Genomic DNA, 21,955 nt, shown 5'->3' with positions numbered 1-21,955 from the left:
CATTTTTTTTTTTTTTTAGCTTTAATTCTCAGATTTATAGAAAATAGGACCAGAAGGCACATGAATAGGAAGCTATTCAGTCTATCCTCCTCCCCTAAGGCAGGATCAACTGTAATTTAACTATACTTGACAGGTGTTTATCTAACCTGTTCTTACAAACCTCTAAAGATGGAGCTTTCACTGCCTCTCTAAGCAATTTATTCCTGTTGTTAAGTAATTAGTGTATAACATTACATAAAAGTTCTGGTAAGAGATGTACCTTAAAAGTCAGGATAAGATGGCTGAACTGGAATAAAGTTTCTAGGTCCAATCTAATGCTGACATGGTCAACGCCTGAAAAAAAGAATGAAAATTAAGTTAAGAGCACAATGTGCACATTGGAGGGGTTGCTGAGACAGCTTTCCCATGAGGAGTTTAAAGATGCCTTTTCCAGCACAGCAGCTAGGCTCTCTAGGGCATTCCCTGTGCACAAACCCGGCAAGTGGCTGGGTCGTTCTCTCGGGGGCAATGCGATTGTGTTGCCTTTCCAGCACTGGCACTGGCAATGCTGCATGTCACTGAGACTGCAGGAGATGGTTAAAGGTTCTGTTGAGATCATTTAGACTGTAAGTGATGGTGATGGTAAGGTTCTGTGTTTATGTCTTCCTGTATCCAGTCAGATTTTTTAAAATCCATCCAAATAGTTTGCTTATTTCTAATAAAAAAAAAAAAAAAAGAAACTCAATAAATATATGGGGTTTTCTTCATGATAAACAGATCTGTTAAACCCTTCTATGCTGCCAGACCTGAAATTTGTCGTAAGTAGAGCTATTGCACCAGGCATCTTCCAAAATTGCAACAAATATGGGAAAAAACCCCCCACAATTAACACATTCTCTGTAGAGAGCTGCAGGAGCTCAGCTCATATCCCCATTGTTCACATCTGCATGCAGCATCCCAGGGCTCCTGCTGACCAGGCTGTGCATGAGACCTCATCCCAGAAGAAAGATGAGGAGAGCAAGAAAAGGTCCCCTCACAGCTGTCTTATAGCTTTATTGGCAGTGGTGTCCAAAACTGGTGACAGTTCCTTGCTAAACTCAATTAAAAAGAAAGGCTTATGTATAAAAATTCTGGACTGAATGAATAAAAGGATAGGTGCCCAAAATTGGGGTGACATATCATCTTAATTTTTCTATGCCTTAATTTCCAACCAGTCAAATATTTTTCACATATTCAGTGTATCAGATAAGACAGAGTAAATGATATTCCTCCTAATATGCTTTCACAGAGAAGCTGTAAGTGTAGTATCTTCATCAGTGATACGAACAGTGGCATTGAGTGCACCCTCAGCAAGTTTGCAGACAACACCAAGCTGAGTGGTGCCGTTGACATGCCTGAGGGACAGGATGCCATTCAGAGGGACCTGGATAAGCTCGAGAAGTGGGCCCATGTAAAACTCATGAGGCTCAACAAGGCCAAATGCAAGGTCCTGCATATGGGTCAGGGCAACCCCTGGTACCAATACAGGTTGGGGGATGAAGGGATTGAGAGCAGTCCTGTGGAGAAGGACTTGGAGGTTCCTGGTGGATGAAAAGTTGGACATAAGCCAGCAATGTGTGCTCACAGCCCAGAGGGCCGACTGTGTCCTGGGCTGCATCAAGAGAAGTGTGACCAGCAGGTTGAAGAAGGTGATTCTCCCCCTCTCATTGGTTCTCATGAGACCCCACCTGCAGTGCTGTGTCCATCTCTGGGGCCCTCAGTATAAGAAAGACATGGACTTGTTTGAGCAGGTCCAGAAGAGGGACATGAAGATGAGCAGAAAAATGGAGCACCTCTCCTATGAGGATAGGCTGGGAGAGTTGGGGTGATTCAGCTCAGAGAAGAAAAGGCTCTGGGGACACCTTATTGCAGCCTTTCAGTACTTGAAGGGGACTTATAAGAAAGATGGGGACAGACTTTTTAGTAGGGCCTGTTACAGTAGGACAAGGGGTAATGGTTTTAAACCAAAAAAGGGAGATTCAGACTAGATATAAGGAATAAACTTTTTATGATGAGGGTGGTGAAACACTGGAACAGGTTGCCCAGAGAGGTGGCAGATGTCCCATCTCTGGAAACACCGGAGAGGTGGAAGATGTCCCTGCTCATTGTAAGGGGGTTGGAACTAGATCACCTTTAAAGGTCCCTTCCAATCCAAACTATTTTATGATTCTATGAGATCAGTGAAGAACTACTACAGAGAAGGTTGTGACAAAATTAACATGTGGCAAAAAGGGTGCTGATAGCCAGGCTTTATTTAATTATTTCCTAAATTATTAGTGCTTTACACTGATTTTTTTTTTTAATGGATATTTATGTTTTACACACTGTCATTAGGTATCTGTAGGCAAATGTACTTTTTGCCACAAATCACATTTCCCTGAAAGGCAGACAACCTGTGAAAAATACACGGCCACAGTATATAACACAGCATTGCTGCAGGTACTCTGGCCAGCTCTTGGGGATACTGTGCTTAAAATTTGTCTGTAAAAAAATAGAATTTCTGAAATCCTATACCGCTACACACAAACAGGCTTAAATCACTCAGTATTACTGAATCAAGAATAGATGCAGTTTTGCTTCATCTCTTCAAGAAGGCAACTTGGTGAATGCCAATTACATACATAAATCTCCCAGTAACATTTTGCAGTAATATTTTCTCATAGAAACTTACCATTTTCTGACTGCCACCACTTCTTTTTCCTATCAGGCTCAAAAGTTGTGATAACATTTTCAATCATGTGACTGTTGTGCTGCGTATAGGGATTATATGGGTATCTGGAATCACAGAGAAAGCACTTCTGTTCAGCCTAGAAAACAAAATGAGCAGAATAAAAGATGAATTTGGTCTCTTCTCTAAAGATCCGGTAGATGTATACATATTTATGCCATTGCAAGACTGGAACCTGTCATGTTGTTTTGGGTGCTTGTGCTTTTAATAACCCAGGCTTTCATATATAAGGGACAAGCCCAAGAAAATGCACAAAGCATGCATCTGGTAAATGTTGGCCTTGGTTTGCCCCAGGTACTCTATCAAAAATACACCTTTTCAGTTGTGGGCAAGGGATCTCAGCAAAAGAAAATAAATAAGTTCATCAAGGTGTTGATCCTGGGTTTAGCTGCCAGAGGGTTTGTTTTGCAAGAGTTTCTCAGGAGAAATTTATTTTTTTAAAGTTGAGCTTTTAGTCATGTCTCATAAGGGCTATAGAAACTTTCAGCCAGAGATGACAACAAGGAGGCAGAGGGGATACAAGGGAGCACTGGATCTTTCAAGATCTGAAGAAGCCTTGAAGAGGAGCATTCACTAAATCATTCATACATTTTTTTCCTCTCTCTTTTGCACATTTTCTAGCAGCTCAGAGACCCAGTCAGGAGCAGCAGACAGATGTTGCAGTACAAATGGAAAGCAAGGCTGGATCCAGGTACAATGTAAGTAGGTGGTCTGGGCTGACACCACCACCCTGACCACTGTCTGTGCCTTTTGTAGGCATAGAGAAACTGGAAAAGTTTAAAAACAATGCAGAGGAGGAAAATCAGGGTGTCAGTAGGATGGAAAGGTCTTGTTTGAAAATGTAACAAAGAGACAAAGGTGGCAATGATTAGCCAATATCTCAATGCCGAATGAAAGGTTTTTGTCTGCAGAAGGGCTTTGAAAGCAAGGACAAGGACCTCCTATTTAAGGTGACAAGAGAGGGATTGAGTGGGAGACATAAGGAGAGGTGACAAGGTTAACATGCGGGGCTGGGAGATGACCCGTGCTGGGCCATGTGGACAAGCCCAAGCAGCATGGGATCGCAGCCCGCAGGGCCACGGGAAAGTGTAGGGCAGCGGCTGCACCGGGGGATGCCCGGGATGAGCAGGGGCAGACGGACTCTACGAGATTTGGGCAGAGCCAGAAGTGGAAGGTGATGCCCAAGCTGTGTGCCCAGCTGGCAGGGAGAAGAGGGCATGACACAGCAGCCCAGAGGGAGCCAAACAAGGAGGCACAGATTCGGTGCCCTTGACTAGGAGGATGGCAGGGGTGCTGCTGAAAACAGAAAGGGGAAATCTGTGGTGGGAACTGGGCTGGAAACAACCCAAAGAGGATGGGTGGAGAGCACCCAGCACACTCAGGATCTATGGAGAAGTATTAGGAACGGTTTGCACATCTTTGTATTATGAAATCACCTGGGAATTATTCACATTTAAACAAAGAAAGAGGTACAGATTTACAGGTATGGTATAATGTGTTTTAAACATTACAACAAATATGTATTATATTCAGTCATTCTGTTCCACACTTGACAAGTCTATGAATGTACAATTCAGAAGATGAGACAGAAATACAAAAAATACTCTGTCACCTCATTTCACAAAGCTCTGGTAAGGAGAGCTCATGTTATTGAAGTATTTGGCAGGACTGAGCACACTCACTCTCTGGTTTATAAGGACACATATGATATGATACTCAGCCAATTTATGTTTAAGGTTGCTCCATAAAAATCTTTTTGTGCCCCAAAGGACAAGCATGTGCATGTCCACATAAGGCACATCTGGAAGATCCCATTTGCCTCTGAAGTGTGCAGCTTTGTCCTCTCCTCAAGACTGACTCCTCTTTCTTTTCCTTTCAAAACATACATAAATAATAAATCCAACCATAGGGCTAAAACACACTTAACCTACATTTAGAAACAAGACACATTAAAGACTGGAAATTATTTGAAGTGCTTCTTTTCAAACACAGAGCAGTTGAACTCTAATTTTTTTTCAATATGATTTTTCAATAAGACATCCCAACCGAGCCCTGGTTCTTGGCAGCTTGCCATGTTAACTAACATACACTTTCACAAGTAAGGTTTGCTCTCATCATGATACCCGACAAAGGTCATCAGCAGGGGAACTGAAGGAGGAAGAACTTTGCTTTGCAAGAAGCAAGGTGAAAAGCTTCCTGGCCTGCCTCCAGCAAAGCATTCAAAATGTGCTGGTGGGAAAGAGAATTGAATTGAGTGGGATTCTGACAATACTGTAGGTGACGCATTCATTTAAGGTGAGCTGGTAGAGCAGAACACGTTGCCAGAGCATAAGCCTCTATCTCCCAAGCTCTGCAAAGCAGTAGAATTTGTAGTTCTCACCCTCTTCAGAAGACAGTCACCAGGGGTCAAGATACATTGAAGCAGCATTAAATCACAAGGATTATTGCAGAACAGCTGTTCCTTTTCATGAGTCTGTATTTACATAATTCAAAGGATAAGTACAGACCAGTGAAAATATTACTTTTTTATTGCTCTTTCATCTCCTCTTAAAAAGCAAAAATAAAAGGCAATCATCCAGCTAAGGGCCAGAAAGACCATGTCTCCGAGATGGTTCTTTGTGCCTGTCTACCAAGCAGCGCCAAGACTCAGGCTATTCCAGAAGAGGAAAGAGATATTTACATTTTGCAGAAAACTGCGGTTGCAATATGTTACTTGGAGGAGTGCTTGGTGCCATCTCAGTATGGCAGAGCTTTACTCTGCAAATGTGTCACATCATTTTGCCAAAGGTCATAAACTGTAATTATTTTCAATTGCTTATAAATTAAGCTGTATTTTATTAACTTCCTCTTCAGCCTAAGCTGGTATTTAGTGAAAATATTTCTATTTGTGACAATTTATTAGCTCAGCAGGGCCAAGTGCTCCAGGGTGTGCGACAGAGGAATTCCCGTTTCTGCCTGGCGCGGTTCCTGCACACCCACTGCTCCTCCACAGCCCCCATTGCTGCAGCCTGGGAGAGGGAGGGATCCCTCTGATAACCCATGTTTTGGATCTGCCTGCCCACCTACATGGCCAAAGACTGGACTACACCATCGGGTTCTCCTTTTGCCAGAGAAAGCTTTCTGCTTTTATCAACGTCGCCCTTATTTCAGATCAAAAGACATGAGAGGACATGGTGTGAATGTCTTAACAGGCTGCCTCGGGATTCAACACTGTGTGGGACATGCCCTCCAGTGAAGGTCCATCAAGGCAGTGCCTACAGCCAGCAGGACTGCACTCCTTCTGCAATCACACACACACACAGACTCTCGTCTTCACCTCTGAGTCATGAGTGGGAAAAGGGCTCACAGAGCAAAGCTCCTTCAGAAATCCCTGTGCTCATTTGCATCTCATGAGTGTTTCTCCCTCTTGAGAAGCTACACATCACTGTGGAGGCTGTTTGCTGCCAAACCCTCCACACATGCTGCAGTAAAGCATACCCTTCCACTGGAATTTTGTCACTCTGATGATTATTCAGACAACCCCAACAGAAACTTCCCAGTCCGGGCAAATTCCTTTTACAGATGAGAATATTGTTAGTAACCAGAGTTCAGCTCTGAAAAGAAAGAGCAAACCAACCTCCAGGTAGCCTATAATGCAGTACTTCTGAGGGCTGTTCATTCCACAGGTTGATGAGGCTGTTAATTGCTTGCTGCGACCCAGGAGGAGGTCCCCAATGGCCGGGTGGCAGGACCCAGTATCACAGTCATCCTGTGCATGCTGGAGTCTTATCAGCACTGAGCACAAAAGAAGATCAGAGAGATTAAATTGTTTTGTGTACCCAGCAATATTCTCCAGACAAAATCAGTTAAATCCCAACATCAGCAGAAAAATAAATTATCCTTTGCTGGTACTCCTTTTGTCCTTACTAATATAACTTGGTAGAATCTTGAAGAGCTTTGGTAATGAACACACCTGCTGCAAAATCATTATAAAAAATATAGGTAGTATATTGCAAATCTATGTGAAAACTTAAATTCTCAGCACATTATTGCGCAGTAAACATGCCAATCTGCTATGAGCAATAATTTATTATGCTTCCTACCCTGGCATACCCATATCCAACACTCCTCTAGGAGAATCACAGGCATTTTAATCGACTCTGTGAGCAGAGCCAGATTTGGATTAATTCTGCGAATTTCTGTTTATTTCCAAGTGATAATGGTGGATCTGGGACCAGGATTGATGTCAGGGGTCTCTCAGATTTTCTGATGATTTGCAGTGAACCTCTTGGTCTGGTCCCAGAACCCCTTGTTCAGACCCCATGGAATGGTCATTAATGATTAAACAGGATAGTTCTAAATTCTCTAATCTTTTTGTTTATTTTGCCTGAAACAACTTTAAATATTTTTCCCATTATGTTAAGACTTTCCTTACAGGGCTTGTCCTTTTAAACAAGTTCTGTCCTGAAACCCTGAACAGGAATGGGTACCTTGGAGGCTTTCTCTGTTCAGCTTTACTTGGCTTAACTTGTTATAAAAACTGCAGTTAAAAAAAAAAAAAACAAACCAAAAACAATTGATACATGAAGATCTCACAGAACACTAGAAACAGTAATGCAATTATAACAGCAAAAATACAGTATTTTACAGCCAGATTGCAGTCTATGTCTCAGGCTATACTTCAGATGATGAGTGACACTTGACTCTTTAGGTATAAAGCCATATGTAAGTTTGATTAGACTGCTCTTCTTTATTTTTGCAGACCCATGCTCATTATTCATTAGCAGATGCTGACTGGCCCTTTCAGGACCGGATTCAGACTCAGTTACAACACATACCTTTTCTTTGTACTTAAATGTTTCATACCAATCATAGCTCCTAGGCAGGAGTGTGGGGACTAAGGACTCACCATCACGTGTGTCCTAATAGCGCACTTAGAAGAAGCACTCTAACAAAATTTTTGAGAGGTAAGTAAATCACATGCTAATATTTCAAAATTGGCCTGAGTAACTGTGACATCTGTACTTACTGAGGTGTAACAGGATGGCCAGCCCCAGCCTCATGCCTCCTTGTGAAACTCAAACTGGTACCGCTGCAAGAGACGAACTGGTGGGTAACTCAGTGCTCTGCCTCACCAAGGCACCCCTTGCATGTAGGCTTACCCAGAGCTACCCTTTAGTAAAGTGACAGAGCCATAATAAAAATATAAAGATTAAAAGGAAATCCTGGCTTTGATTTTGTTCCAGCGGAAATCTCTCATGATGGAAATTTTGGCACTGAAACCGGGATGAAAGCAGAGGGACACGTCACAGGGGCTTTCGGAAAGACTGTGAAAACATATTCACACTTAGTTTAAAATAAAATTAGAATGCTATCAGCAAAAATATTGTAGTATTCAAATACAAGCTATTTAATCCTAACTAGATTCAGCAGGGCTATTTGCAGAGAACTAACTCCTTCTCTGGAGGTTCCTGTTCCTTTTCATTAACTTAAAATAAAGACTGAGGACCTAATGAAATGTCACTGAGAAATACCTGATGTCAGGTGCTATGAATTTTGGCAGAGACAAGATTATAACTGCATCTTAAAGTGCAATGAACCAAAACAGGTAATGTCAGTATGAACGCAGAAGTCTCATACAGGGGAACATCAGCATGAACCCAAGGGAGGTTCATTGTAGCATTTACTTCACATCCTTCCCCATCCTACTCACCTGGAGGAAAGTAAAACTTGCCAACACAAAACCTCTGTTGGAAAAACAGAAGGCAGCCATGGGTATAAATGACAGCCTGGCATCCTGCCACCAAGTAGATCTCCCAAACCTCAGCCTGCCCTCCACCTCTGTGTCTTCCACCTTTTTCTCCATCTGTAGGCACCAGCAGGTCCAGCACGCCCCAATGCAGGTCCAGCTGCTGGGGCATCCCCGCATGAGTGTGCCCAAGGTGCCACTTCCCAGCTCCGTTCTTGTTACTTACCTTCCTACAGCTGTTGCTGTGCTGAATGAGCTAAGATGAAATACCCTCCCCAGAGTAGGGGGAACATAAGCAAAGGCATTCAAAGTATTTCAGAGGTTACAGGCTCCTCGTAGGCTTGGTTCACGCTGCCCTACACAGCACATGACACAACAGCCGTATCTAGATAGCTATTTCAGCAACCACAGGTAGGGAAAGCTATTAAGGGTCACCAACCTTTCATGCTGCTTCAGCTCTTCTCACCCACCACGACCGCAGAGAGCCTGGTGTGTGATGGGGAGATGATGCCAGCGAGCACCCGTGCAGCTGCTCCTGGCTTCCCAGCTACAGAGCGAGCAGGCAGTGGAGCCCATCTCCAAGGCAAAACCGAGCAAACATGTCCCTGCTGTGTTGGACTTCAAATTTTATACTCTATCAGAGTAAGGGACAGACTCAGAGATAACTTAAGCTGTAACAACTGAAACAGCACTGTAGTGAAATATAGGTATCCACGTAAGAGTAATCTTGGTAGGTACATGACCCAGTCCCCACCCTGCCTTACACCGTGATGTTCAATACCGATACTCTTTAAACATGACTCCTTTTAACAGAGCAAAAAGGACCGGAAAATCCCCAACATACTTTAGTTCCACACTTAGCAGGAAAATTAAATACTGAAGAGGTCTTACCTGGGTTTCAGACAGCCAAGTGTTTCAGCTGGAAATGAGCACAACCGACTGAGGGAAGCAAGCAAAGGCATACCTGTGTGCTTCAGCTGGAGAAGACAGCACATCCCCCGAGGCACCGAGGTATAGGTGAGAATAAGACCCAGCCTGCAACCTGCCAAAGGCTTGATTTGTGAACTCTTTCTGCCAGAGCTTCTGGCATCAGCAAATATGTGCAGTGAAAGAAAATTGTGACAGGTTAAGTTCATGGCAGAAAAAGTTCCTGCAGCCGAAAAGAGAAGGCTGGGATTCTTAAAATGCTGGCAAACAACTCTTTAATTGTTGTTTAATTAAGCAATTGTTCAGTTGGTCTGGTTTGCAACCAAATGTCAAAATCTTTACAGCTACTTAACATCAGAAGTCTGGTGGCACTGGTTTATCTGAACATGGGCTAGAAAGGATGACTCCTCACAGTAAGGTGCAAATGGTCTGGACGGGGTGATTTGGGGTTTTGAGGTGACTGTAAACATGCCTACATGAAACCTGGGATCACACCTCTATGGACGTATCAAACCAGCTTCTAACTAGATCAAGCTCTTGATCACTGCTGTGAGCACTACTTTTTTCAATTTAAAGCCAAAGACGACATGACAACTCTGGTCAAATGGTTTGCATTTCAGCACAAGATCTGCCTGTAACTGCCCACAGCAGCAAGCATGGGGCAGGGTGGTGTGCGGGGTACAGCGCAGTCACGGGAAATGCAACGATGGAGCACCTCTGAAATGGTGTTCGCCAGCTCATGCACAGAGGTGAAACCACTGTTTTTTGGTGCCTTTGTTGAAATCTGAGGCACTTGATTCCAATTTTAAGCATGACAGGTTGTCCCGGGTACACATTTTTAGTTGTGATATATTTATTACCAGTTCTCCCCTGAAAGCTTGTAAGGTTTAATTCATTATTGTTTGTAAAGTATCACCACATCATCAGACAGAAGATTTTCTATATGTGCAAAATATGTTTTATAAACTAATCATCGCTTTTCTTTTGGTAGTTCCTATTCTTTCAGAAAAAGAAAAGATACATGTTCTTTAATCCCATTGTAATGCTCAGGACTAAGTGTCCTCTGTCATTACTGTGATTGTTCACTCTAGCAGAAATAATTAATATACTTATATTTTTAAAAATTATTTTCCTCAAGTGCATGTGGAAATCACTTGTGGGAGACTTTTTTTCAGGCTAATTTAATCTGCATTTGGTTTGTATTCATTCATGATTAATTATTGTACAGATGGTTTATATTTAGTGGATTTCAATATTAAGAAATAAAAGACTAAATGATATATTAAGATATTTTTTATGTGCAAGCAGTATATCAAGTAAGCAGTATATCAAGTACTCTCTGAAAGAGTGACATAACTGAAGAAAGTATTATTATTATGATGCTACTAAATTATAGAATGGTTGACACTGATATTAGCATATTTGGTAGGGAATTCAGATTTTGTTTCAGGGAAGTTATGTGAGAAGTAGATATCAAGGAAGATTTATTTGCAGAATATAGCCAGTACTGTGTTTTGATTTATGTAGGACCCCAAACAAAAAGGAGGTTTTAAAATGCTTGAGGCAGGGATTAAGAAACTTCTTTCTTGCTTCTTTAATCTCTCCACTGGTAAAGGATCTGGATTTATAATGCATCATTCGTCTCATGTTGGCTGGAGGGGATATAGCACTGCTGTGTGATTTTTCAAGCCATCACAGGTCCTACAGGTGTCATTTCTTAAGCCCAAGGCATATCCATAATACACACAAAGGACAGGAACTGCTAGCACTTCAGTTTATATTCCCTTCACAGACATCAACCAGCAGTGAGGGCAGAGGGCAGGAGTAGAGGCACCAGCCACGCTTTGGAGCCCGGTCCCGGGACACCGGGCCCATACAGGTATGCATTTCCCTCTGATGGACATTCAGAATAAAAATGTCTCACTGGGTATATGGATTTTTTTCCTCTGTAACGAAAATGTGAAAAACAACAGGAAACAAAATTTCTGCTTTTCTTTAAAGTTTCAATAAGAAATAAAATATTTGAGACTGGAATTGTTCTTGCCATGTGAAAAGCAAGTATTTAATCGAAACAAATCACCTGGGCTTCCTTTAGAGTCAATGCAGAAAGGCTGGGAGCCCTGCAGGGTCCATCCTACCACCTCCTTTAAATACCTACCTTAAAGGGATAAATCACCTTTTGGAGATGGTTAAGGGCAGCCCAGTTCCCTAGCTTAGGACAGATGCCTGGATTTTAAGCAGCTAAACTGTATTGAGATGAAGACTGTCCATAAAGAACCAGCCAAAATCGTAAATGGAATCTAATGCTCCAAAAAGCAAAACCATCTTGCTACATTTCTCTCTCCTCTCTTTTGTTTCTGCTCTCATTTTTTCAGGCGTATGCTCAAAGCATCATTTCTCAAAGACCATGCATTTTCTACAACATAAGGAGAATGTAGGACTGAATAATAAAACCAGAGTGAAGTATAAACTTACAATAAAATAAGAGAAGGGTTTTATCCGACAGATCTGATCAGGAGAGAGCTAAGGACAGCAGAACAATACGCTGCGAAGCTCAGGGGCAAGGGGAGAGGGAGGTCACCCCATCTCCAAGCCTCTTTGCCTTCATGTCCCACCAGCTGTTTGCTCCTCTATATTGTTTTAAAATATCAGTGTGATTTTCAAAGTGCTATTCAAGATATCTGTATTCAAGATATAACGTTTCATGCCATTTCCTAAGGTCCTGACATTTCCAAGCTGGCAGTGCAATGGGCAGATGAGAAGTCCAGCACATACCTTGTTGCAATCTCATGTTAATTTATTCAGAATCAGTGAGTTCATGTAGCACAACTGGACAAGGCTGTTTCTAGGATCCTCCTCACATCAACAAATAAAAGGGCTTGAAATTTTCACTTTTCATCACTTATTGGCCTATTAATCAGAAATAATTATTCTCCCTAAATTCAAAAGAAAAATGGATTACTGTGCATGAAAACACAGCAGAGGTGACTAATATGCAAAAAGAAAAGGAATATGCTCAGAAGAAGACACATGAGGAAAAGGAAGCAAAAGAGCTTTTCCAAATTCCACAACATACTGCAGCTTGGTCTGCAGGGCTGCCTCTGGACCCTCTCTTCTTCCCTCCCAGCTGGACCTCCTGGATGAACCTCAAGCCTGCTTCACCCTTTATCGAGCCTGTGGGTATCGATGAACCCTGTTACCAGCACGCAGCTCTGGCCACCGTATCCAGACACCGTGGGACTACACCCATCGGTGACACACGGCATGGGATCAGAGACATAGTAGTATTGATGCCAGGGATGTGGAGAAAGGCTGAAGAGAGTTCCATCAGCGGAGGGTGGTTAGATCAGCACAGCCATATGGTGAAGCTGCACTCCTAGGAGCCCTGGATGCCCTCCCAAAGGGGCCTGTCCCCCTACCACAGACCCTGTGAATAATCTTTCCCTCCTTGTGGCAGTAACCATGGTTCCTCAGGGCTTAAAATAAGGCTCTGCTTTTTGTTTTGTACATTTTTAGGATAGCTACAGTGAGCTATTAGCTGTATTTCTCTAGGGAAGATTTATTATACCTCAGTAATAAACTGCAAAACCCCATGGAACTGGCATTCCCCTGATGAAGGCTGCCCTCCAGGTGGGAATGCAAAGTGAGATCCAGCCTGGGGAGCCACAAATAACTCTCCCTTCGCGTGCCCCACTCTTTTCCTCCTCTTTTCTTGCACACAGAAATGTTTCCACACTTGTCTGGAGAACCTCTGTTGGCTCTGCTATGGATTTTGAGACACCAACAAAGATTCAGACTGGAGAAGTGCTTCACCCTGGAGTATTTGCTCCTACGGGTTGTTGTCACCCATGTCTGCCTGGGACATTCTGTTGTGTCCCCACTGACCTTCCACAGTGGAACTAAGTGGAAGTTCACCAAGGAAAGCAGATTTACCCTCCCAAGCACATCCTCTGCTTTCATGGCTTTATTCAGCCTCATTAAGCCCACATACAAGTTTCCTCCACAATTATGAGGACAAAAACTGCATTTTGAGGCTTTAACGGAAGTGCTGTAGGCTATATACATGAACTCCACAACTGTAGGAATTAACCGTGCACATTTCTTCTTCTAAAACAGGGTCTCCACTAAAAAGAGAGACTTGTATTGGACTCTCAAGAGTTAAGAGAATCTATATTTATAATAATTACTTTATAAGGAATAATCTAAAGTCTCTGCAAATAAGATAACTGGAAAAGATTTTTTTAAAAGCTAGTATTTGCTTTGCATGTCTCACTATTTTAGCTACATGGAAAGGTTTGCCTCTCAGAGAACTGGTGCTCGTTTCAAGCCATTCAAGGCAAGGTGCTTCACATTCGTCACAAACCCCACTATTTTTAAAGACAATTTGACTAAAGATTTTTTGGGAAAAATATTTGCTCAGTTACTTTTTCAAGAAAACAAGAACTTCAAAGTACACACAACACTGGGGCTAGAAGGTACGGTCCTTCCAACTCTGCCAACAAATTGACCCAGAAAGCGGACTCAAGAAGCACAAAGAGCAGTTGTTGAATTAGATTTACCTATGTGCTTTTAAAGAGTCTATCATACTTTGTTTTAAAATACCAAGCCATATTTTGACAAGCAAATAAAGATCAAAGAAACCCCGTATTAAACTAGGGATTAAAATTCTACAATAGCTCTAAAGTACAATTTGTATGAGGACAATGTACGCAGAGCTAGGATGGTGGCAACAGGTTTTCACATGACAGTCATTGCCGTACAACATAAAATAATGAAACTTCTTAGTGGAAAACCTTTCCCACCACAGTATCTGTTAATAGGGCGTAATGGTGCTCTTATTCATCTCATGGTCTCTTTGCTGTTGAAAGTGCTAAGAAAAGATTGTCTTATTTTTGTTCACCTAAATTTGTGGTAATGTTCTGCTTTAAATCCCTCATATTAGATTTTTCATACCTGTCAGCCTAAATTATCAAGTATTTTTCTCTAGGTTAAAGTAAATTCTTCTGCAAAGATTAAATTGATGTTCAGAAATTACTCTGAGTTCAGAAAATCTCTCTGGCCCCTGAAGAACCTTTGTGACCTACTGGCTTAGAATAGTTTTGTTACCAATGCAGAAACCTTTCATATTGTAGTCTGTCTGGGAACCGAGGTGTATGTTTGGGTTTTTTTTTGAGAGGGGGAATAAACAAAAATCAGAACCCAGGAGACCACAATTTAAAGAACAAAGAGAAAACAGTCAATTCCACAAGCTCCCAAAAAACCCTAGGAAATGGAGAGCACTGGGAGGAGAACCTGACAGACAGAAGGATGACAGCTTCAGTTTGAGGGGAAAAAACAATGGAGAGAAGAACGTGTGCAATGGAGGACAGTGATGAGGCAGCAGCAGCGAGAGCATCCACTGCAGAGCCACCAAAGCCCAGTGGTTAGAGCTCCCCTGGGAGCCACCGGCTCTGGTCCTCTGCTTGGAAGCAGAAGGTGAAATCAGCTCTTCCACCGTCCTGGGGAACATCCAAACTACTGGTCTCTGAAATGAAAGAAGTATGCCCTCATAGTTTCTCCTTATTTTTCACAAGAACAGCAAATTTAAATATTATGTTTTAGATTGACCTGAAATAAAATAATTTTGGTTCATTTAGTTAATTTTGGTTAGTAAAAGTGAGATGGACTGTTCTTTCTCATTACTTTGTTGGCTGAAAGAAATGGTTTCTTCCTCGTACAATTGGAAAACAAAACTAGCAGAAAATCACTAGAAATCTGAAAAGGTACATTTAGACTGAAAGGAATAAAGCTTCAGGAAGCTGCAGAAATAGAAAGGTCTGCATAGTGAAATAACTGGGAAACCTGATGTTTTCCATCTGTAGTCACCAATACCTGTGATACGTGCGGTGTCTGGCTGTGCACCACAACAGCACTCTCACACGGCCCGTCTCCTGTGGTCACTCACAAGGTCCTGGGTTGCAGAAGACAGCAAGTGAAGAGCAGACAGGTGTTAGACAAACCAGAGCTCAGTCACACACACATACACACAGCTACACACACCTTCTTTTGCCTAACTTGGCAATATAAACAGCTAAACTGATGTTTTGGAGATTCTCCATTCTCAGTCCCAGATGAAATTTAATAAAAAGGCTTCTGTGGAGTATTTAAATCTATCAACGTATACACGTTAATTACCTAGAATTATGACAGAATGATGGCTGGCTGACTATCAGATGTTTAATTTTATCCGTGTCCATTCTGTAACATCTGGAATCTGTACAAACACAGGAAGCAGCACGCATAAGTCATGCATACAAGAAATGAGGGGAATGATTAGATTTTGTCACGGACCCTAATGATATAACCAACATAACAGTAGCACAGCAATAACACTGCATGCTGGCAAATTGAGAACTGGTGCACAGTTTTATATAATTTGCCCAGGATCAAGAACATATAAATTCTGCTTTATCTATCTCTCAAGTACTTAATTGTACCAGATGGGAGAAAGCAGAAAAATTAATGTCTCACTTCACTTTCCTGATCTCCTCTTGTCATACAGAAGGGGAGTGTTGTCATCACCAGGCAGGAGCATCTGGGTATGATGAAAACCCAGCCAAGCACAGCAAATGCCAGCAACAAACCTGGAGAGAAGGAAACACTTCTTGCTTTCAAACGCTGTTATTGAACCAGTTGCTTTTTGGCAGAAAGCAGCAGGAAGCAATCTTTCCCTTGCTGACCATCTGTGCAGAGCACCTTTCAACAGCAACTGGTTTGCTCACACACTGCCCATCCTTTCTCACCAGGTAGTTTGTGACCATTACCCTGAGCTCCCTGCAGTGAAGTCAAAGGAGTAGGTGTCTCTGAACACGGAGCCAGATAGCACTTCAGAGTTTGCTGTACCTTGAAGGATAGCAGCCTGCAATGGAAAACAGAGTAGAAAAAGAACAGATTGCTTTGGGCAAGCCAGGGTCAATTTAAAGCTGGGGATTGAGACAGGGGGAAGAGGGAAGAGAAGCGGCTGACCCAGATACCCTGGCAAGTAAAAGTCTTAATGCTTTGAGAAGGTCCACAGGTACTCACAGGGACATAGACTGGGACAAGGAAGATGTGGAGAGAGCTGGGCAGGGTATTAAAGAGATTTTGGAAGTTGTAGCTGGAAGTTGTGGCTTAGTCAGATGGACATGAAAGAAGTGCCATGTGCTAGGAGTTTAGAAAAAAAGTACTGTCATGCAGGAACAGAGGCTGAAAGAAACCAGGGCTATCAACAGGTGCAGCTACAAGGTCTCTCCATTCACTGCATGGGCAGGTCTGTGCAGAAATATACTGTTTTAAGAGTTGGGATGCATTGGACCTACTGGGCACGATGAGGCGCTCCTGTAAGAGTATCCTGACTCCTTTAGATTGCCTTGCAGAAGTGTCCTGAAAATGAACTGAAACCCTGGTGATTGCCAGATTACATTTTGACTAAGTGAAGCTTAATTAACTGTTATTATTTTTGCTAGGTACAGCTCTCACCAATCATATTCAAATTGTTACAGAAAGCAACAGACATGGTAAAATAAAAAAACACAACACCAAAACATGGAGTTAATGTTCTTTATTATTAAAATCAAAACAACAGTCTTATAAAGCAAAACCTTTCTAACAATTTGCCAAGATTTTCTTACAACCTGTTTGGCCCGGCAGAACATCAAGGGAGTAATTCCTAGGAAAACTCTTAAGATTTATTTCTTATAGAGCCCAGACAATCAAAAGTGTATATTTACCCATACAGATTTCACAATAAGTCTGGGAAACTTTGTTCTGTTGATTAAGCATCAATTTACATGCATGCTACTATATTTGTAATACCACAAGGGTCACGACAACTTGAAAAATTTTGATAAAATATTAGTAAGGCTATGTCAAACTTCTTATTTTTTATGAATATCCTAGTGCCAACAGCAGCTTACATATGGCTTATCCAGACCTCTCCCAAACCCTGAAATAGACTTTAGTGTCTCTTATGCAATAAACAATAAGCAATGCCTCTTCCTCTATCAAAGGCAAATCATTCATATCCGTCCACTATGCCACCTAACACCAAATCTTTCCTACCATGCAGGTTTTTAAGACTAGCGATACTTCTCCAGACTAAGCTTTATGCTGAGACACAGCAAACTTGTAGTAGAGGAGTAAAAAATGATGATTATTTGTGATTACAACTTCAAAGAAACTTTGAGAAACCTATTTATTAATGGTTACATCTTTTTTTTCAGGAAAACTGTGTTCCAAAGAATGGAAAACAAAACATTAAAATCAAAGAAATATTGAAGGTCACGATACACATTAGTGTGTCTGTCTTGTGCTAGTTGCTGGCCTTGTGCTGAGTGTTTAGACAATTCAAGAAGCCATTATGCACAAGGATTAGTGTTTGCATGTAACCCGATCAGTTATAAGAATATTTCTGGTTTGTAATCATGATCTAATTACTAAAAATAGCCAAGTGGTGATAGATCAGGATTTATAACTAACCTGACATTTGTAATCTAGACAGGAATTCAGCTCAGTGATTGATGTGCCCTTCCTCCCCACACACACCATACAATCTACCAACAACCTATAGCAAATCTCCACTGAATGGAAGACACAACTTCCAATCAGTTATCTGTCTACACCAAACAATTTAAAATATTGGGAACAGGAAAAAAAAAAAAACAAGATTACACAGTAACCTTTTTAACCACAGCTTTCATAGTACTTCACTTGAGTACAGTACTTACCCCAGCTCCTCTGTGAGTGAAGTATGAGCCTCATGAAGCAGCTGCACAAATTTAATTTCAAATGTTACCTAAATCACAGAACTATCCAAAAGAAGAATTAGGATTATTTTAAACAAGTTTTGTAGTGGTAAATAATTTCAGATTACATATTAAACCAGCAGTGATTCCGCAGAACAGTTATCCTATTTACAGCATGAACTAGCAGTAAATAGGATCATTTCAAATAACTTAAGTGGCATTAATATATTTTTCCTTTCAGTGAACAGGGCTGTTCTGCTCTCTGAGACCCTAAAAATAAACTTCCATTAAGTTAGTTTAAAAAAGGATCTCTCAGAAGACCAGAAGTGGGACTGAGTCGCCGAAACGATGCAGAAAAAGAGAGCAAGGCCTCCTTTCAGCGCCATCGGTTTTATTTAAACCAGTTAGTGCTGCACCTATAAAACAGAAGACTAAGTAAATGCCGACACCGTAACGATAACCACCGGCATCCCTGCACCGCAGTGCAGTCGCCCCTCCTGCTCGTGGAGGGACGGCGACACCCCAGGTTTGGGGCAAGGAAACGCCGCCGCGATGGGCCGAGATGGCGGGTTCCCGCTCCTCGGCTGGCGCCCGCCGCCACGCAGGCCGCGGGCGGCCCGGCAGAAGCCTGTGACTCTATAAACCGGTTTTAAGCATCAGCTAACACGGGGGGACGTATAAACGCCGAAATTCCCCGGTGATCGAACAGCTTAGCCGCCTGAGGGGCGGGAGCCAGACACAGCCGCCCCTGCGGTAAAGCGGCGGCGGCGGCAGCCACGGGCCCCGCTCTCCCAGGCAGAGCGGCGCCGGGGCAGCGGCCGGTTCCGGGCCCGGCAGGCGCGGCCGCCCCTCGCTCCGGTTCCTTCCCACGGGCCGAGGGGCGCTGCCACCGCCTCCTCGCTGCCGGCCCCTCCGGCCCCCCACGGCTGATTTCCTTCCTCTCCACCCCCTTTCCAGCCACTCCCACCCCCTCATCTCCATATTTGCTCTTTTGCACCTGTATTTCCTCCCCCTTCCTCTTCCTAAATGCCACCTCGGTGTCTCCACGTTCCGGTAAAGCGGCTGTTCTCTCCCCACCCCCCCTCCCTTCCTCGCCTCCTCCGCGCTGCTCCCACCCCCTCCCCGCCGCCCCCGCGCTCTCCCGGCCCGGGGGTGGCGGATCGCCGCTCGCTCCCGGTTCCCGGCCCGTTTCTCTCGCCCTTTCTCGCTAACAGTTTCAAAATGCCTTTTCAGCCGTCGTGAACCACCGCTGCGGGCGACTGTAGCAGCAGCAAGTGACGGGGGCTTGGGTTTAGTCTCGAAATGCTTTAGCCAGGTTTTTAATTTTGTGTATGGTGCATATGGCTTCCAGTATGTTAACACTGGTGTGTGTTGAAGTGCAGGTGGGGAATCTGTCCGTGTTTACATTTGCTCTTCTTGTTTGGTCTACCATCTTCTCTGTTACCATCTTTGATATCAGTGTGCTTCATAGCCTGATGTTCCTGGGATTTTATTTTTTTTTTTTTTTCTGTCCTCCTTCATTTGTGGTTTTCTAAACTGTACGGACATGAGACATATTATGTGGTTTTCCCTCTCTGCACACATCAAGGGACTTAATAAATCACCAAAGCTAAGAAGTGCTGGGGTTTTTGGCAAGGTGGTTGTATTTTTCCATAGACGACTGCAGTCAAGTCTCAGGGTGCTTGGGATCTTGTTAAATAAGGTAGTGAAACAAATGTCTGTAAAGTAGCAGCTGTGGGGCAGCCCCCTGGCTCACGTGTGTGGTTCGTAGTTGACAGCTGGATTTCTCTCTCCTTACCTGCTCCCCTTGGCCTCCTAAAGGTAATTTGGCAGGTGCTCATAGGCTGCTACCACTGAGATGTGACCAGGAGAACAGAAAAAAAGCACGCAGGTGCATAAGGAAAGGAGTACAGTTTGAACTGGAATAGTCTGGTATTTGGTAGACACAGAATGATTGCTGTTTATGCTGCTTTAGCACAGTGCAGCTGAATATATAGTGTAAGTATAATGCAAAGTGTTACTGCTATATAATTTTCTCCATTTTTCTTAAATACTGAAAAATATTTACTGCGTTTTCCCTCATAAAATCATATAGAGATATATGTAGTTAAAAATATGACTATAAAGGTGCAAAGCTGCAAGCAGTTTCGTCCCATGCCACTTCTCCTTTATAAGAGGCATCTCAATGTGGTGTTGAGCACTAATACCAAAATTGTTTCTGTCTGTGAGCAGATTGGATTGCTTTAGTTCATAGCCTGTGAGAACATCTGTTGAGCATTTATGATGCACAGCTAATAACCAGATCTATCAGTTGCTCCTTCCAGGCCTCAGTGTTGAGAGCATTTCAAGGGAAAATAGGGCTTAGCCAGCAAAATCCATGGCTGCTGAATTATACCCTACAACCATTGGCATGTCAATATCAGAGCTTCAAGTGCTGTAGCTAAAATTGTCTGCTGTTTCTGAGATGAGGGAACAAATGTACAGATAAACATATTTTCAGCCTGGCTATTTACCTCTTATAGTATAATTCTTCTACCTCCTTTTTCTTTCTGACTCTGATCCAGTTGTTATTATAAATTGCCAAAATGATCAAAACAGGCTGATCAAAATTCAGTGAGAACATCGGTGTGTTGCTTTTTCTTATTTCCTTCCTTGAAACCCACTGTCTGCCTAGCCCTAAAAAGCAAAAAATACTCTTTGAATCCGTTTGTACTACTTCCTCATTTTCAGGTTCCTTTTGTTCTCAAATGCTGTAGACAGTTGTTTTTTCTTCAAATTGTATATACTTTGGCATGCTACTTCAAACTCTTTTGTCATGGATCTACTTTTTCCTCTAAACCATTAAAAAGAGCAAATCAGTGTTAGTGCTGTGAAGCTCATTACTTCCTGTGTTTCTGGGATGTGGGGTTTATTTTTTTGCCTCATCAAGAAAACACTGGAGTTTTCAGTCTCTCTTCTGATCTAGGCATATAAATGTTTCGTATAGTTGTTATTATTTTTTAAATCTTACATGGAGCACTTTTCCTTGAATACTTTTGATGTCATCTAAGATGTTAGTACTTCTCAAAAGATATCTGAGAGCTCCCCTTTTGGCTGTAGGAGGATGTCTAGGTTGGCTCTGCTACTAGTGAATTTGCAGGCACCGTGGCAGTAGCGTAACGTAACCCCGTGATAATTGAGTTTGGAAGTCTGTTTTGGTAGCAGCGCAGTTGTAAAGACTACAGGGGACACCGGCATGGAGAATGAATTACTGCAATTGTAAGGAAAAAAAGCAAGAGATAAATTAACATTGCTGTTACAAAGAGGTGAGGTTCGTGGTGAGAGGCAGCGCCTTTTTATGAGCTCCACCAACACAGGAAAATTATGTGGGACATAAATAAGCCCTCTTACTTTTCTCACTTCAGGTCTGAAGACTGGCTATGTGCTTAAAATCTGGTACGTATATCTATGTAATAGCCTACCGTCTTAAAGCTTTTTCCCCCACAGTTAACCTAAGGGATGATACTGCTTCTTTTCAAACACTGCCTGCTTTTATATCCATAGTGTCTAAAGCAGCGTTACCACTACAGGCCACGTTATCGTGCTTTTCCAGTTTGCTTTGAAGATACCTGACGTATGCTACTTCACACGATCACTCGAGTGACTCGCAGCTTCACCGGTTCTCGCGGGTGCGCGTCCCCGCCCGGAGCCGTGCGCTCCTTCTCTGCGACCCAGCAGCGCCGGCCGGCGGCTCCGGAGCCCCACGCACCCGCGCGATGCTTGTGCGGAGCGGACCTGCGGCCCCACGCAACC

The 21,955-nt window shown here is 42.8% G+C and overlaps 1 protein-coding gene across 9 annotated transcripts in view; it reads right to left on the bottom strand.

The window, feature by feature from the left end:
- LAMB4 (laminin subunit beta 4) overlaps positions 1 to 19,238 on the bottom strand; it is a 53,789-nt gene extending 34,551 nt beyond the window's left edge. For 3 of the 9 annotated variants that reach the window (XR_006165351.1, XR_006165352.1, XM_032996264.2), the window contains exons 1-8: positions 19,161 to 19,233; positions 18,146 to 18,226; positions 15,912 to 16,299; positions 15,273 to 15,351; positions 7,755 to 7,817; positions 6,363 to 6,520; positions 2,690 to 2,825; positions 260 to 333 (exon numbers count right to left, since the gene is read on the bottom strand). Coding sequence is in view for 7 of the 9 variants with exons in the window: in XM_032996264.2 (XP_032852155.2) it covers positions 260 to 333; positions 2,690 to 2,825; positions 6,363 to 6,520; positions 7,755 to 7,788 (402 nt within the window). In the remaining 2 variants the exon portion in view is untranslated. Of the gene's footprint in view, positions 1 to 259; positions 334 to 2,689; positions 2,826 to 6,362; positions 6,521 to 7,754; positions 7,818 to 8,438; positions 10,691 to 15,272; positions 15,352 to 15,911; positions 16,300 to 18,145; positions 18,227 to 19,160 lie in introns of those variants that run through there. The other 6 variants (XM_042792945.1, XM_042792946.1, XM_042792947.1 and 3 more) reach the window with 6 other exon arrangements.
- Between the last annotated feature and the right edge of the window lie 2,717 nt (positions 19,239 to 21,955).

The sequence above is a fragment of the Tyto alba genome, unplaced genomic scaffold, assembly GCF_018691265.1.
Source record: "Tyto alba isolate M040663 unplaced genomic scaffold, T.alba_DEE_v4.0 Super-Scaffold_2, whole genome shotgun sequence".
Taxonomy (NCBI): Eukaryota; Metazoa; Chordata; class Aves; order Strigiformes; family Tytonidae; genus Tyto; species Tyto alba.
The sequence above is the reverse complement of the archived record's forward strand: the minus strand, read 5'-3'. Positions and strand labels throughout refer to the sequence as shown.